General features: G+C 48.0%; 2 protein-coding genes across 2 annotated transcripts in view; one reads left to right on the top strand and one right to left on the bottom strand.

Annotated features, from left to right (window-relative positions):
* Positions 1–444: 444 nt before the first annotated feature.
* LOC133533348 (uncharacterized) lies at positions 445–2345 on the top strand. The gene is made up of 4 exons (XM_061872306.1): positions 445–857; positions 1277–1425; positions 1508–1619; positions 1948–2345. The coding sequence occupies exons 1-4, from the start codon at positions 586–588 to the stop codon at positions 2081–2083; spliced, it is 669 nt and encodes a 222-aa protein (XP_061728290.1). The 5' UTR covers positions 445–585; the 3' UTR covers positions 2084–2345.
* LOC133515640 (uncharacterized) overlaps positions 1657–18159 on the bottom strand; it is a 33624-nt gene continuing 17121 nt past the window's right edge. Inside the window, exons 8-14 of the mRNA XM_061848211.1 lie at positions 17890–18115; positions 17562–17811; positions 16268–16341; positions 15224–15305; positions 12103–12287; positions 6127–6255; positions 1657–2035 (exon numbers count right to left, since the gene is read on the bottom strand). Of these exons, the coding sequence (XP_061704195.1) occupies positions 6132–6255; positions 12103–12287; positions 15224–15305; positions 16268–16341; positions 17562–17811; positions 17890–18115 (941 nt within the window). The 3' untranslated portion in view covers positions 1657–2035; positions 6127–6131. The remainder of the gene's footprint in view (positions 2036–6126; positions 6256–12102; positions 12288–15223; positions 15306–16267; positions 16342–17561; positions 17812–17889; positions 18116–18159) is intronic.

Below are 18159 nucleotides of genomic sequence, written 5' to 3'. Positions count from 1 at the left end.
GTTGTATTTCAAATTAGGAGTAAATTATTTACTTACGTGCATTCTTTCGCCAATAATATTTACTTTACTATTTATGGAACATTTAATTTTGCTGGCAACACAGTGGTAGATTTGATGGAATTTAATTATGAATCAGGGTATGTGCCAATGATAATCACCCTTCCGGATTTCGGGCCTGATAAGCGTTTTCGTTACACTGAATACAAAGAGTAAAGTATGTACTGAATATCAGCTGAATATGTGCTGATATTCCGCAAAACGATTATCAGCCCGATTTCAGCGGGACCATAGACATACAATATAAGCGGGACTGATTTCGGGCCCGTTATCCGGAAGTGCGGATGTAATTGGCACTTTACACATACGAATCTATTTATGGTGTCTGATTAGAGCATCTTAAGAGCGTTTAAAACTGTGTTTGAAACATACTCGTGACAGCTGTCATCTGTCAATTCAAAAATCATTTTGTACCATATCCTTACCATTCAATACAAACCAAACAATTTGCTGCCGATTCTTTCGAACAACACAACAATGGAATATAATAATTTCATTAAAAGCAGTTAAATACCAATACCAAAGAAAATGTTTACACGTAGACTACTGAATACTATAAAAATAATTTACAGGGCGCATAGGACGATTCAATATAAACTACGTATAGTTTCACCAGTAACATTACCCATTCTTACGCAAGTCTCCTGCGAAGCAAACCAAAAAGATGAGCAACCAGGCATTTGGGATGAAGAGAAATTGGGCCATGAATTTCTCATTCGCCAGGCTACTACCGTTAATGTGAATGCTGCCACCCAACTTCTCACTGTGACTATGGTTGCTATACAGGACACGAGTGAGAGGTTAGGTTGTGTGAATGTTAAGATTTTTTTATTAATCTAATATTTATTTGGCAACAACCCAAATATTCTTGCATGCCTGAAATTTGTTTTGGTGCTTATCTGTTGATATACCATGCAAGAATGCTGGAAGAGAATCCTTACACTTAGGATTTCTATCTCAGATAAGGCCGGCCACACTTACATATACTGAAATTGTACTTGCAGGGCACAGATGGGAATAGGATTCATGTATGGCAGCAGTCATTTGGGGCAGGAACAAATTTGACTAAAGAATTGTTAAAATAAAACAAATTTGTCACTTTCTGGTACCATTTGGTGTGTGGTGTACATAACACCATTCAAAAAATGAAAGTCCTGTATCTATTACATTATAACTTATTACAGAAGTCTCAAATGCAGTCATTACAATTGTGTTCCAGATTAAGAGAAGCACTGTCCAAGGAAATCTGTTTAGTAAAGCAAGCACTAGAGTGGGGAGAAGATGGCACTCCTCCACAACACTGGGATCAGCTGGTTGCAGTGCGAGGGTCTCTCTGTGATCTTAAACATAATCTTAGGGTTCTTTTAAGTGAGCTCTTATAAGATTCATGCCTTTTCTTGAGTTCCCTTTAATAGTCAATGCCTATAACGGAAATAATTTTATACCACAGGTTATATGGATTATGCAGAAAAACTAGCAACAGTTGCTGCAGAAATATCTTACTTGTCTGGTAACATTGCTGCGTCAGATGCCATTTGTGAGAGAATAGACCATGCATGCAGGTAAGTGTTACCTTATGGGGCCCAACAAAATCAAATCTTGTATAAAAAACCTTTATTAAAGCATGATATACTTTTATACTAACATTATTAATAAAGTTCAACTATATTTTCTTATTTAATATCAAGTTGATCAAAATAACAAATCATCTCTTTACAAAACTAAGTGAAATCGCCTTTTATATCTTAATGAAAATCAACATGAGCCACTTCTCTGGCTCTCAACATTGTAATAAGATTTAAAAATATAACAATTATAAACTTATAGTTAGTGAATAAAATGTGTTTGTATGCATATATACATAGTGGCAGTAGTATTGTTTGTGTACAGGAGCTGTAATGCACAGAAGCAGCAGACACACGAGCTGCAGCAGGAGTCGCTGGAGCTGCAGCAGCAGGCCATCGCCGCCGCCCCACAACTGCAAGACAAACTGGTTGATCAACCTTCACAAGCTGTTAAACAGTGATTGTACTACTTAGAGACTGCTTTCTTTTTCATTACCACATCACCAAATGACAGAAGTTATTTTTATTTTCTAGCCATGCGGCAATCACTGCTGGCCACTAGTTGGTTATTTTTTTCTAATTATTAACAAAATAATAATCAGAAAAAATAGAAGTTACAAGTTAATAAAATATTGTATTACTTCATCTTGTAAATAACGTAAATTGAAAATGTTAACAAATTGTTAACAAATGTTATAATTAAAGCATCTTTATTCAGTTTCATCTGTCCTGTCTTTATGTAATCAAATCTTGCAAGTTAGATTCAGCTGAAATTAAGCGTAACTTCATGCAATGCAATGAACCACAAATCTCATAAGATGGTGGAGACAGTAAGGTTCATTTAGACGAAGACTATTTTCAGCCGCCTAAATTACGGCGCCTAAAAAGGCACCGTAGACAACTTTCGATGCCATTTTTTCGCGGCATGCCAGTTGGCACGGAACAGAACACGCACCTATTTTTTGGCGCCAGTGACCTCCGCCTGCGTCTCGCTGCCCCCGCTGACTGGTACTGAAAAGACACCGTGTAAACGACTAGTGTCGGTTTGCTGGTCAATGGCGGCGAGATTTAGGCAGCTGAAAATAGTCATTGTCTAGACGGTCTTAAGATGTGCTGTACGGTAGACACTGGCGCCGTAATTTAGGCGTTTCAAAATAATCTCCGTCTAAATCAACCTTAAGAGGTCATAAGAACAGTAATAGTTAATAAAACAACGCAATCCGATTAAGTTTGGGCTCATAGGACATACCACTCTTTAGTAGTAAAATAAATAAATAAATTCTTCAGTAGTAAGTAGCCAAAACATGAGAGACAGGAAACTTGTGCCAAACATTGATTAAAATAAATGGGTTATTCCTACTAGTTGGAACTAGTGGGAATAACCCAAATAAATGTATAGTATAGCGGCCGGCGTCGAGCGCCAAGCGTGCACGCTCATGCGAGGGCTGTTCCAAAAGTTGTTAGCTGCTTCAGCTTTACTAATGCAATTGCAGTATTACTTATACCATTGTGAGGGATTTTTCAGTACTTATTTAGGTGGTGTAAATTTATTTTTAGAAATTACTTATTTTTTTGTTATTCCATGTGTTGAAGCCTACCCATCAGAAATATAGCACAGATTGGACCTGAGGAGCCTACCCTTTCCCATTCTCTTTTACGGGGTACGGGGTACGGGCGATCTCGAGGCTATGGGGCTAGATCAGATGTGTTTGACCCAAGGAACAATTGTGCCAAGTGGCTTGCCTAAGACAAAAGTGCATACTCACTACTAAACTTACTTCCCCCACTATAGAGTCCTTCTCTAACTTTTGAATTAACCCTTTTCCCAGGGCACAATCCATATTATATATTGTAAGGTAAAAATAGCCACCCTATAACATCACCTTTTTGTATTTTTAGAGTTCCGTAGCCAAATGGCAAAAAACGGAACCCTTTTATAGATTCGTCATGTCCGTCTGTCTGTCCGTTTATGTCACAGCCACTTTTTTCCGAAACTATATGAACTATACTGTTCAAACTTGGTAAGTAATAAATTTTAGGGGTTCCCCATACTTAGAACTGAAACTCAAATAGAATTTTTTCATCAAACCCATACGTGTGGGGTATCTATGGATAGGTCTCCAAAAATGATATTGAGGTATCTAATATCATTTTTTTCTAAAATGAATAGTCTGCGCGAGAGACACTTCCAAAGTGGTAAAATGTGTGTCCCCCCACCCTGTAACTTCTAAAATAAGAGAATGATAAACCTAAAAAAAATATATGATGTACATTACCATGCAAACTTCCACCGAAAATTGGTTTGAACGAGATCTAGTAAGTGGTTTTTTTTAATACGTCATAAAATTAAAAAAAATTTTTTTTCATCAAACCCATATGTGTAGGGTATCTATGGATGGGTCTTAAAAAATGATATTAAGGTTTCTAATATTTTTTTTTTCTAAACTGAATAGTTTGCGCGAGAGACACTTCCAAAGTGGTAAAATGTGTCCCCCGCCCCCTGTAACTTCTAAAATAACAGAATGATAAAACTAAAAAAATACATATTATATACATTACCATGCAATGTATATAATATATATTATCCGACTCGCACTTGGCCGGTTTTTTTTATTTAAAGCTGATTTACACATTGATTAGTGTACGAAACACAAATCAGTAACGGACCCGGGTATGTCCTTAAACTACGTCCAAAAGAGAGGTATGGGCATTGTGACGGACCCGGGTACGTCCGTCCTTAAACTACGTCCAAAAGAGAGGTATGGGCATTGTGAATGTCATCTCGCTTTGTGTGGTAGGGCACAGCCAGTGGATGTCATTCCAGATCTAGAGCAGAGCCCAACTGGAGAAGTACCTCCACCTTACAGAAAACAGCAGCCAAATAACACTAGACCCTGCTCATAGTGTTGTGTTCCTTCCGGTGAGTAAGGTTGCCAGAGCTTAACGAGGGGGGGGGGGGGGTTTAGGGTCGGCAACGCGCATGTAACTCCTCTGGAGTTGCAGGCTTACATAGGCTACGGAGACTGGTTACCATCAGACGGGCCGTATGCTTGTTTGCCACCGACGTAGTATAAAAAAAAAACAGGCCCTTTTAGCTGTTGTGAGCTTCAATAGTACAGCTGGGTGTAGTCAAGGAAAAAACATCATTATCATCATCATCCTGGACCGTATCCCTATTTGGGGTCGGCCTTCCTTATCCTAAGCCTCCAGGTGGCACGATTCCTGGTAAGGTTCTTGTCGATCTTTTGTACTAGAAGGTCTTTTTGGACCGTCGTCAACCAAGTGGCGGGGGGCCTTCCGCTTTCACGCTTCGTCGTCGGCAAGTTTAAGGCTGTTATGACGATATTCGAAACTCCGGTTTCGTAGACGGCCGAAGGGATATGGTCTTCCGGTCGTCTTTGTATATGTCCATACCATCTAAGGCGTTTTTCAATAACTTTCTCGTTAATAGGAGCGACTTTAAAGCTGCCTCTGACATATTCGTTCCTTCCTTTATCCATTAGAGTGACGCCCGCCGACCATTTTTACATGCGCATTTCTGCTGAATGGAGTTTGTTTAGGTGTTGTTTAGTAGTGACCCAGCATTCTGAACCATGGAGTATGGCGGGTCTAATCGCGGTCTTATATAGTTTTCCTTTTACCCTCAGTGGCATTTTAACATCGCACATTACACAGTCAAAGAAAAAAACGTTTGCATAAAAATATTGTGGCTAATCAATTCCATTTCTATCCAGAAACGCAAACTTAAAGACCAATCTAGGTAATTAGGGTGCAAACAACGCGTTTGTAAAATAAGTCAATAGACACCCGGCTGTGTCGGCTGTCAGAGTGAGGATAAAATAATTTTTATCATTTAGCCCATTTGGTTTAATCTTAATAAGGCTTGAGTTTTGGGCAGTCGGCAATGCACAAACATAATAGGTATAGCAAAATACTTTAATACATAGAACACAACCTTAACTCAATTAATTTCCATTGAAACAATACTTTCTTTGATAAAGGTAAAGTATCAGAATTTCACATTTTTTGTTTATTATTTTAAAAATTAATAAAAATATGGTGAACACCAATTCCGGGACATTGGGAACTTATATCGAAAATCAGTTCCGGAATTGAAAACCGTCCGATATTGCAAGCAAATCTCTGTTTCGATATCCCAGATACTAAAATAAATATTATAGTTTGATTGGGCAATAAATAACAGTGATAAAAGTGAGGAATAGTTTAGAAAAGCCACAAATCTAATGTCCTTACCTATATTGGTATTTAATGTAAGAAGCTTGTAATCATAGATAGAAATAAAGAAATGGCGTTGAGTGGCATAAGAAAAAATCAAGATCAGTGATTTTTCGACTAACTGTTCTCATCTACAAATTATCCATAACTTATAAATTTCAATCGTCATTATATAAAAAGTTAGAGGTGACTAAAACCATTAGTGACTGACCACTGACTTTGAAGAGATCCAAAACTAGGAATATTTATGCGCAAAGACAGTGGGTACCTTTTTTAGAAGGCGGCATCCTTGTTGAGGTGCGTCTCGATATCGACGCGGCAGATGGGGCAGTGCTTGTTAGTGCTGAGCCACTGGTCCACGCACTCCATGTGGAACAGGTGCATGCAAGGGAGTCGCCTGCGAGATACAATTTTATTATTTTTGAGAAAAATATAAATAATGTTACATTATTGCAAATGCAACGACGAACGGGTCGATTAATAATTCCATTAATAAAGTAGTGCATAGTAGCTTTAAATTCATCCGTGGTAAAACGGCAGAGGTAAGTAGAAATCCCATCAAAAACATTTTAATGTAAAATGTTGCCAAGGCGAAACCATAAGGCTCGCACTGTCAAAAAGTTATCAGATCTCTTGTAGAGCCAAGCTTCTCTAACTCTATAAGCCCTAACTTCACAAACTCTACACTTTAGTCAAAATCTATGGCTTGACTTTAAATTCTGAAGGTCTTTTCGTTCTACAGAAAATGAATACAAAAACAGACTAATGGCCTTGGAAAAGCTTCGGTTCAGTTGTATCAAGCTAGAAGGTGTATATGTAGAAATATAAATTAGTCAGATTCAAATATATTTGTTTTTTGCCTTCATTTCGGAAACATATCAACCTGCCCTCGTGTATTCATATTCCTTAACCCTAGTAATACGATTCCGGCCATTTGATTCGAATCCTGCATAAAGCGCTCGAACCGTGGGGATATTTGTAGTGTACAAAAAAAAACGTCACCAGCAATGGGAGTCCACCTCGAAGATGGAGAAGCAGATGGTGCACTTCTCGTCGGGCATGCCGGGATGGCGCGGGTAGGCGTGGCGGTACGTGTTGCGCTCGATGACCGCCAGCGACGCGACAGCGTGCACTAGCCCTCACACACACACAGCCACGGGTCACGGTAGTAGTCACCTGCAGTGGGAGTCCACCTCGAAGATGGAGAGGCAGATGGTGCACTTCTCGTCGGGCATGCCGGGATGGCGCGGGTAGGCGTGGCGGTACGTGTTGCGCTCGATGACCGCCAGCGACGCGACAGCGTGCACTAGCCCTCACACACACACAGCCACGGGTCACGGTAGTAGTCACCTGCAGTGGGAGTCCACCTCGAAGATGGAGAGGCAGATGGTGCACTTCTCGTCGGGCATGCCGGGATGGCGCGGGTAGGCGTGGCGGTACGTGTTGCGCTCGATGACCGCCAGCGACGCGACAGCGTGCACTAGCCCTCACACACACACACAGCCACGGGTCACGGTAGTAGTCACCTGCAGTGGGAGTCCACCTCGAAGATGGAGAGGCAGATGGTGCACTTCTCGTCGGGCATGCCGGGATGGCGCAGGTAGGCGTGGCGGTACGTGTTGCGCTCGATGACCGCCAGCGACGCGACAGCGTGCACTAGCCCTCACACACACACACAGCCACGGGTCACGGTAGTAGTCACCTGCAGTGGGAGTCCACCTCGAAGATGGAGAGGCAGATGGTGCACTTCTCGTCGGGCATGCCGGGATGGCGCGGGTAGGCGTGGCGGTACGTGTTGCGCTCGATGACCGCCAGCGACGCGACAGCGTGCACTAGCCCTCACACACACACACAGCCACGGGTCACGGTAGTAGTCACCTGCAGTGGGAGTCCACCTCGAAGATGGAGAGGCAGATGGTGCACTTCTCGTCGGGCATGCCGGGATGGCGCGGGTAGGCGTGGCGGTACGTGTTGCGCTCGATGACCGCCAGCGACGCGACAGCGTGCACTAGCCCTCACAGACACACAGCCACGGGTCACGGTAGTAGTCACCTGCAGTGGGAGTCCACCTCGAAGATGGAGAGGCAGATGGTGCACTTCTCGTCGGGCATGCCGGGATGGCGCGGGTAGGCGTGGCGGTACGTGTTGCGCTCGATGACCGCCAGCGACGCGACAGCGTGCACTAGCCCTCACACACACACAGCCACGGGTCACGGTAGTAGTCATCTGCAGTGGGAGTCCACCTCGAAGATGGAGAGGCAGATGGTGCACTTCTCGTCGGGCATGCCGGGATGGCGCGGGTAGGCGTGGCGGTACGTGTTGCGCTCGATGACCGCCAGCGACGCGACAGCGTGCACTAGCCCTCACACACACACAGCCACGGGTCACGGTAGTAGTCACCTGCAGTGGGAGTCCACCTCGAAGATGGAGAGGCAGATGGTGCACTTCTCGTCGGGCATGCCGGGATGGCGCGGGTAGGCGTGGCAGTACGTGTTGCGCTCGATGACCGCCAGCGACGCGACAGCGTGCACTAGCCCTCACACACACACACAGCCACAGGTCACGGTAGTAGTCACCTGCAGTGGGAGTCCACCTCGAAAATGGAGAGGCAGATGGTGCACTTCTCGTCGGGCATGCCGGGATGGCGCGGGTAGGCGTGGCGGTACGTGTTGCGCTCGATGACCGCCAGCGACGCGACAGCGTGCACTAGCCCTCACACACACACAGCCACGGGTCACGGTAGTAGTCACCTGCAGTGGGAGTCCACCTCGAAGATGGAGAGGCAGATGGTGCACTTCTCGTCGGGCATGCCGGGATGGCGCGGGTAGGCGTGGCGGTACGTGTTGCGCTCGATGACCGCCAGCGACGCGACAGCGTGCACTAGCCCTCACACACACACACAGCCACGGGTCACGGTAGTAGTCACCTGCAGTGGGAGTCCACCTCGAAGATGGAGAGGCAGATGGTGCACTTCTCGTCGGGCATGCCGGGATGGCGCGGGTAGGCGTGGCGGTACGTGTTGCGCTCGATGACCGCCAGCGACGCGACAGCGTGCACTAGCCCTCACACACACACAGCCACGGGTCACGGTAGTAGTCACCTGCAGTGGGAGTCCACCTCGAAGATGGAGAGGCAGATGGTGCACTTCTCGTCGGGCATGCCGGGATGGCGCGGGTAGGCGTGGCGGTACGTGTTGCGCTCGATGACCGCCAGCGACGCGACAGCGTGCACTAGCCTTCACACACACACACACACACAGCCACGGGTCACGGTAGTAGTCACCTGCAGTGGGAGTCCACCTCGAAGATGGAGAGGCAGATGGTGCACTTCTCGTCGGGCATGCCGGGATGGCGCGGGTAGGCGTGGCGGTACGTGTTGCGCTCGATGACCGCCAGCGACGCGACAGCGTGCACTAGCCCTCACACACACACAGCCACGGGTCACGGTAGTAGTCACCTGCAGTGGGAGTCCACCTCGAAGATGGAGAGGCAGATGGTGCACTTCTCGTCGGGCATGCCGGGATGGCGCGGGTAGGCGTGGCGGTACGTGTTGCGCTCGATGACCGCCAGCGACGCGACAGCGTGCACTAGCCCTCACACACACACAGCCACGGGTCACGGTAGTAGTCATCTGCAGTGGGAGTCCACCTCGAAGATGGAGAGGCAGATGGTGCACTTCTCGTCGGGCATGCCGGGATGGCGCGGGTAGGCGTGGCGGTACGTGTTGCGCTCGATGACCGCCAGCGACGCGACAGCGTGCACTAGCCCTCACACACACACAGCCACGGGTCACGGTAGTAGTCACCTGCAGTGGGAGTCCACCTCGAAGATGGAGAGGCAGATGGTGCACTTCTCGTCGGGCATGCCGGGATGGCGCGGGTAGGCGTGGCAGTACGTGTTGCGCTCGATGACCGCCAGCGACGCGACAGCGTGCACTAGCCCTCACACACGCACAGCCACAGGTCACGGTAGTAGTCACCTGCAGTGGGAGTCCACCTCGAAAATGGAGAGGCAGATGGTGCACTTCTCGTCGGGCATGCCGGGATGGCGCGGGTAGGCGTGGCGGTACGTGTTGCGCTCGATGACCGCCAGCGACGCGACAGCGTGCACTAGCCCTCACACACACACAGCCACGGGTCACGGTAGTAGTCACCTGCAGTGGGAGTCCACCTCGAAGATGGAGAGGCAGATGGTGCACTTCTCGTCGGGCATGCCGGGATGGCGCGGGTAGGCGTGGCGGTACGTGTTGCGCTCGATGACCGCCAGCGACGCGACAGCGTGCACTAGCCCTCACACACACACACAGCCACGGGTCACGGTAGTAGTCACCTGCAGTGGGAGTCCACCTCGAAGATGGAGAGGCAGATGGTGCACTTCTCGTCGGGCATGCCGGGATGGCGCGGGTAGGCGTGGCGGTACGTGTTGCGCTCGATGACCGCCAGCGACGCGACAGCGTGCACTAGCCCTCACACACACACACAGCCACGGGTCACGGTAGTAGTCACCTGCAGTGGGAGTCCACCTCGAAGATGGAGAGGCAGATGGTGCACTTCTCGTCGGGCATGCCGGGATGGCGCGGGTAGGCGTGGCGGTACGTGTTGCGCTCGATGACCGCCAGCGACGCGACAGCGTGCACTAGCCCTCACAGACACACAGCCACGGGTCACGGTAGTAGTCACCTGCAGTGGGAGTCCACCTCGAAGATGGAGAGGCAGATGGTGCACTTCTCGTCGGGCATGCCGGGATGGCGCGGGTAGGCGTGGCGGTACGTGTTGCGCTCGATGACCGCCAGCGACGCGACAGCGTGCACTAGCCCTCACACACACACAGCCACGGGTCACGGTAGTAGTCACCTGCAGTGGGAGTCCACCTCGAAGATGGAGAGGCAGATGGTGCACTTCTCGTCGGGCATGCCGGGATGGCGCGGGTAGGCGTGGCGGTACGTGTTGCGCTCGATGACCGCCAGCGACGCGACAGCGTGCACTAGCCCTCACACACACACAGCCACGGGTCACGGTAGTAGTCACCTGCAGTGGGAGTCCACCTCGAAGATGGAGAGGCAGATGGTGCACTTCTCGTCGGGCATGCCGGGATGGCGCGGGTAGGCGTGGCGGTACGTGTTGCGCTCGATGACCGCCAGCGACGCGACAGCGTGCACTAGCCCTCACACACACACAGCCACGGGTCACGGTAGTAGTCACCTGCAGTGGGAGTCCACCTCGAAGATGGAGAGGCAGATGGTGCACTTCTCGTCGGGCATGCCGGGATGGCGCGGGTAGGCGTGGCGGTACGTGTTGCGCTCGATGACCGCCAGCGACGCGACAGCGTGCACTAGCCCTCACACACACACAGCCACGGGTCACGGTAGTAGTCACCTGCAGTGGGAGTCCACCTCGAAGATGGAGAGGCAGATGGTGCACTTCTCGTCGGGCATGCCGGGATGGCGCGGGTAGGCGTGGCGGTACGTGTTGCGCTCGATGACCGCCAGCGACGCGACAGCGTGCACTAGCCCTCACACACACACAGCCACGGGTCACGGTAGTAGTCACCTGCAGTGGGAGTCCACCTCGAAGATGGAGAAGCAGATGGTGCACTTCTCGTCGGGCATGCCGGGATGGCGCGGGTAGGCGTGGCGGTACGTGTTGCGCTCGATGACCGCCAGCGACGCGACAGCGTGCACTAGCCCTCACACACACACAGCCACGGGTCACGGTAGTAGTCACCTGCAGTGGGAGTCCACCTCGAAGATGGAGAGGCAGATGGTGCACTTCTCGTCGGGCATGCCGGGATGGCGCGGGTAGGCGTGGCGGTACGTGTTGCGCTCGATGACCGCCAGCGACGCGACAGCGTGCACTAGCCCTCACACACACACAGCCACGGGTCACGGTAGTAGTCACCTGCAGTGGGAGTCCACCTCGAAGATGGAGAGGCAGATGGTGCACTTCTCGTCGGGCATGCCGGGATGGCGCGGGTAGGCGTGGCGGTACGTGTTGCGCTCGATGACCGCCAGCGACGCGACAGCGTGCACTAGCCCTCACACACACACAGCCACGGGTCACGGTAGTAGTCACCTGCAGTGGGAGTCCACCTCGAAGATGGAGAGGCAGATGGTGCACTTCTCGTCGGGCATGCCGGGATGGCGCGGGTAGGCGTGGCGGTACGTGTTGCGCTCGATGACCGCCAGCGACGCGACAGCGTGCACTAGCCCTCACACACACACAGCCACGGGTCACGGTAGTAGTCACCTGCAGTGGGAGTCCACCTCGAAGATGGAGAGGCAGATGGTGCACTTCTCGTCGGGCATGCCGGGATGGCGCGGGTAGGCGTGGCGGTACGTGTTGCGCTCGATGACCGCCAGCGACGCGCCCCGCGCCGCGCGCCGCGCCACCGCCGCCTCGCGGGACATGGCCTCCGACAGCGAGCCGTAGCCCTGCCACCACACGACATATCAACCATCGGTTACACCATGGAACAAAGAGAGTGAGAGTCAAGTTGGCGGATGTACCTAAATAAAAAAAGAAAAACATACCATTTGTTTGTACCAAATTTGTACTATAAAAAAATAACTTTAAAAAAATTACCTCACGTTACTTAAAGTTATCAGCAAGAAACAGTACACGTGCTATTCTGACAGTCCGTATACTTTATTACTTGATGACCCCCCAATAATTCATAAATTCTATAAAATAAAAAAAAAATGTAGCGTCAAATAGTTGACTTATTTGAGAACGTTCTGCAGTTTTATGTTAACTTGATATCGACCTTGTCGTGTTAAGATATAGTAAATTTTTGTATTCAGCAGTATACAAACGTGTTGCAAAAATCCAATAGATATATGTAAAAATTATAAATAAATTAATGAAATAAGATTTAATGATAGTATGAAATGCCTCCTTGGGTGATATTTGTTATTTGGCGTTTCTGCACTCCAAAACAGAGCCATGCGGCATTTTTAGGGTTCCGTAGCCAAATGGCATAAAACGGAACCCTTATAGTTTCGCCATGTCCGTCTGTCTGTCTGTCTGTCTGTCTGTCCGAGGCTTTGCTCCGTGGTCGTTAGTGCTAGAAAGCTGAAATTTGGCATGGATATATAAATCGATAAAGCCGACAAAGTTGTACAATAAAATCTAAAAATTTAATTTTTTTTAGGGTACCTCCCCTACACGTAAAGTGGGGATGAAATATTTTTTTCGCTTCAACCCTCGAGTGTGGGATATCGTTGGAAAGGTCTTTCAAAACTAATAGGGGTTTTCAAGAAACATTTTTTGATAAAGTGAATAAATTCGAAGATAATCACTCCGAAAGAAAAAAAAAATGTGTGCCCCCCCTCTAACTTTTGAACCATAGGTCCAAAAAATATGAAAAAAATCGTGGAAGTAGAGCTTAAGAAAGACATTAAATGAAAACTATAGCAGACATGATCAGTTTAGCTGTTTTTGAGTTATCGCAAAAAGTTTTCCCTTCATAGTAAAAAGACTTACTTTAATTAGGTACTGATTATGCAAATTTGCCTATTTGTTTAACTCGGGTGAAAGGTACCATTTCATCCCTTGGTTAACAATTTACTATACTTTAAGCTCCAGTTTAGCTTATTGTGACAGAAGAGTAACTACGGAACCCTACACTGAGCGTGGCCCGACGTGCTCTTGGCCGGTTATTAGGATTTAAGGCTGCACCCGACGCCAACGACCTCGCGTCGTGTGGGCGGAGCTTATACCCCTCACCGCACCACCCGCTGCAAAAGATCGAGCGCGCAGAGCTGTGTTCGAAATAGAATTTCGCTTGCTCGCGCGCAAACGCAGCACGGGTCCGTCTAGCAACATGACTTGCCCCGCACTGACTACACAGACGAGAGCGGGGTAATGGTAGTAACCTAGGCGGGAATCAGACTTATTTTTTTAGGAATTTAGGCATAGTTTTATTAATTTGTAGAAAGCAAGAAAACCAAATCATTTCATAATGTTTTGTGAGAAAGGTTGTATAAATAAGGATACAGCTGAAAAAAATAGAGGTGACTTCAAGATTTTTTTCTTCACTTATTTAAATTAAAATAGATTTCTAACAAAACCATATCATTGCTCATATCTTGTAGATTGTTATATTTTGTCTGCTTCTCTCTCTCTCTCTCTCTCTCTTAATTTAAGAGCAAGGCTCTTGTCGGTGGAGTAGACGCCAGTTTTCGCGGTCCTCGGCCAAACTCTATAGATCCCTGTAAGACACGACATTTGCTTTTCTTTTTAGTTACTGCGTGTAACGTACTCGTGGTTTTCCTCTTACTCTTCTACCTTCGATCTTGCCTTCCAAAATAGTTTTAACGTGTCTTATCAAGTGACCTATCATTTTGCCTCGTTTATTCTCTATGGCCCTTAGTAGGTTTCTCCTCTCTCCAACAATTCGCAGCACTTCTTCGATCGTTTTTTTCTCAGTCCAATTTATTCTCTCCATTCTTCTCCACAACCACATCTCAAAAGCCTTTAATCGTTTCCTATCTTTCTGCCTCATTGTCCACGTCTCGCACCCATACAAAGCGATGATCCAGATGTATATCTTAATGAGGCGTCTTTTTTGTATTCTTAGAGATTAGCTTTTAGCAAATGTTTTTTGGCATTGAAAGCTGTTTTCGCCATTGCTATCCTTGATATTATTTCATCTTTACATATATTATTTTTTTGCTTAAAAAGCGTATATTTAATATAAAAAATGGTTCAGAGTAACCTAGTTTTACGGTATTTTGTGGGAGGAGAAACCTTAAAACGGGTTAGTTAAGACGGCTAAGCGTCGTAGCGAACTGACTCTGTGTAAAACTGAGTGCAGCCAATCTTAATGTTGCTACACGCTTAACACGTACGTCAATCTTTTATAGTTTTTCAAGTTCTGTTTGTTACACAGAGGCCAAGTGCCGCGAACTGGACGCACGCGACTCGAACAGTAAACGCTTGAATGAATCCATTTTGGAACGTTGGCGACGGCGACGATCGCACCTCCGGTCGTGTGGTCCGCGGCTTAACGATCTCGCAGATCTAACAACTTCCAAACTGTCTCGGTTAGAGACATTACACTGATGCGGATCCGTACGCCGCTGTGCACGTATATAGCGATGTCCCGTACACTGGAGCGACGTGCGGATCCGCATCCAATGTGAAGATCGCTCGAGATCTGCTACGGTTCCGAGTACTGTGCATAGTGCATATCATAGCTCAAAATAGCTTACTCCAAAACGTTAATTATTGTGAACTCAATATTTCATATGATTACATACCAGGTGTGCTATTTTAAATTTGTGAAAAAGCACCCACTTTTTCCCAAGCTAACCTATTGGGATTACAGGAAGAAACGAAAGCATAATAAGTCCAACGTAACATTTACCGAAGGATGTATGGAGATATGCAAGTGTGGCGGGTACATCTGCAGGTAGTGGTGCATGTGGTGGTGCACGTGGGGACCTTGCCTGCAATCATATACATTTCATTAACGCGATATTCTTTAGACGAATCCATTTGATGTTATTCTACATACACAAACTCGATGTACATGAATGGAAAGTTGTAGTAAATTTAATGTATATTAAACAACATTATTAATTTAAGTCCTGTCTTTGTTTGTAATATGAGCTTTTCTTTAGTAGTGCACAATAAAGAATTTTATTATTATTATTTGTATGTCTCTTACAAATTCTCGGGACCACGGGGTCCCGGGCATTTTGAAGGCGTGCGTGGGGCCGAAGCCAACACGTAGAGGCCCCTTGTAATAAGACAATTTACTTTAAAAGTAATGTGACACCAACCGACGATTATCCCTGTTCACACTATAGCAGTGCACCCAAGGACAAGCCCAGGTTAGTGTAGGACTATTGTAAGAAAAAGGTACAAAAAGAAACCGGGCTATTGGGTTGAGTTGCTAGTGGACTGGTAACCGAGACTATAGAGGTGACTATGGCACCTGCCCTAATCATATGTTATAAAAACACGAAAAAATGGACAGGTGGTGACTCGCCAACTCACAATATGGGGCCCCGAAAACGGCCGCTCGCACAGAGCGACAGGGGGACAACATTGCGTGAGCGGCTCAGGGTGTGGAGAGGTGTGCGCCGCTTTCTACCCAGTGGCTGTCAGCAGCCACTGTGCCAACTCGGGTCTTATGCATATTTCACTTCCACCCTGCGAGCATATAGCTCTGACACTCCACTCTGGGCGGCCGGTAAAGGCAAGCCAGAGGTGAGAGTCCTGCGGCCCCTGCTCAGTGTTCACTCCAGCCGGCCAATCAAGGCAAGCCGGAGAGAGGGGCCTGTCCGAATCTCGGGGGCATGGGACCCAAGGGACGTCACTTCCCATTCAGCTCGCCACAAGCTACCCTGGGGGCTTATTATTATTATTAGTATATCCAAGAAGGGTAATGAGTAGGTAAACTTACATTAAGATAGGTCTTGTTGATTCAAAATCAACGTTAGGTCCGTTTGTGTCTAGCCGTTCGAAGTAATCAGGAAACTGGAATGAATGATAGAGTTAATTTTAAATTTACTCATAAAATAAGATTTTGTCAAAAATAAAATTTTTGGTACAGGCTTTTATCGCTGACTGTACTTTTCCTTCCACAGACAACTAATACTCATCGAGAAAAATCTAACAACCCCAAACACCATTAGTTAGCTTTGTTTTATCACAGAGTTCCCATGGCCACCTCCTGTCTCCATCATCAGCTCCATGTCATCATAATATTGCACTGTCCGATCCGATTTACATGCAAAATTTCAGCTCAATCGGAAATCGGGAAGTGGATCAAATTTAGCTTCCAAAATTTAACCCACACTAACAGATAAGAGCTTGTAACAAGACGATTTTGTCCTTTATTCAAATCGGATACACTCGATATAAGATTGGTTGCTTGGTTACTCAATTGAAGAATAAAAGGGGCATGCAATGTGGCAGAAATATATCGTATCAATGTCCATGTCCAATGTTAGAGTAACTATAAATCGCTAAAAACTATAACTTTAAATTGCCAAGACTAACAAGCCGCGTATATAGCTTTGCACTTCTAACTTCACATGTTCTAACTCTCTAGGTCAGTCCAGACGGGGACCCTAATTCACCAATCTGATTAAATTGTCTGATCAAATCAGGTGGTCGCAAACGCCAAGTGGTGTGGCTAAGGCTCGTGTACACGCTCGTAGGGGCATTATACGATAAAAATAAAATATTGATTATCTCCAAAATGATTGATTATTTACAAAATGATAATGTAAAAATATCTGAATTTGAAATTTTTTCATTGTAATCACGACAGGCTCGTCTTAAAAAAAGTATGCTTGGCAAAATTAGAGCCACAAAAGCTAATATGGAATGTTTGGGGGTGGCGAGTGGGAATACGGCGAGGCAATTTAAAAATAATTTTTTCAAGAAGATCAGGAGAGTCAATATAGTTATTTAAAAGCTTATATAAAAATATTTGGTCCATATATACGCGGCGTCCGGCTAATGGGGTGAGACCGTGCCGTATGCTTGTACTTTCAGACAGATTCAAACCATGGCGAAAGTGACTTTAATAATTTCTTTTGAATTCTTTCAATTCGCGCGCAATTTAGAGATTGACGCCCGCTGAATCTTCTGCGGGACCAGGCGGAGGGGGACTCACCCCGAGCACAGTGGTGAGGGGTGGCGGGAAGTGCGTCACCCCGCCGCCCGCTGCATCTCGTGCGGGGACTCACCCCGAGCACAGTGGTGGGGGGCGGCGGGAAGTGCGCCAGCCCGCCGCCCGCTGCATCGCCTGCGGGGACAGGGGGGGGACTCACCCCGAGCACAGTGATGGGGGGCGGCGGGAAGTGCGCCAGCCCGCCGCCCGCTGCATCGCCTGCGGGGACAGGGGGGGGACTCACCCCGAGCACAGTGGTGGGGGGCGGCGGGAAGTGCGCCAGCCCGCCGCCCGCTGCATCGCCTGCGGGGACAGGGGGGGGGGGACTCGCCCCGAGCACAGTGGTGAGGGGTGGCGGGAAGTGCGTCAGCCCGCCGCCCGCTGCATCTCGTGCGGGGACTCACCCCGAGCACAGTGGTGGGGGGCGGCGGGAAGTGCGCCAGCCCGCCGCCCGCTGCATCGCCTGCGGGGACAGGGGGGGACTCACCCCGAGCACAGTGGTGGGGGGCGGCGGGAAGTGCGCCAGCCCGCCGCCCGCTGCATCGCCTGCGGGGACAGGGGGGGGACTCACCCCGAGCACAGTGGTGGGGGGCGGCGGGAAGTGCGCCAGCCCGCCGCCCGCTGCATCGCCTGCGGGGACAGGGGGGGGACTCACCCCGAGCACAGTGGTGGGG

The sequence above is a fragment of the Cydia pomonella genome, chromosome 2, assembly GCF_033807575.1.
Source record: "Cydia pomonella isolate Wapato2018A chromosome 2, ilCydPomo1, whole genome shotgun sequence".
Classification (NCBI taxonomy): Eukaryota; Metazoa; Arthropoda; class Insecta; order Lepidoptera; family Tortricidae; genus Cydia; species Cydia pomonella.
The sequence above is the reverse complement of the archived record's forward strand: the minus strand, read 5'-3'. Positions and strand labels throughout refer to the sequence as shown.

What these genes read in the sequence shown, in the direction of transcription:
- LOC133533348 (XM_061872306.1), top strand. Translation starts at nt 586, where the DNA reads ATGTTTACACGTAGACTACTGAATACTATAAAAATAATTTACAGGGCG. An exon ending in ATACAGGACACGAGTGAGAG is followed by an intron (nt 858 to 1,276) that starts GTTAGGTTGTGT and finishes ATTGTGTTCCAG; the next exon opens with ATTAAGAGAAGCACTGTCCA. An exon ending in AGAATAGACCATGCATGCAG is followed by an intron (nt 1,620 to 1,947) that starts GTAAGTGTTACC and finishes GTTTGTGTACAG; the next exon opens with GAGCTGTAATGCACAGAAGC.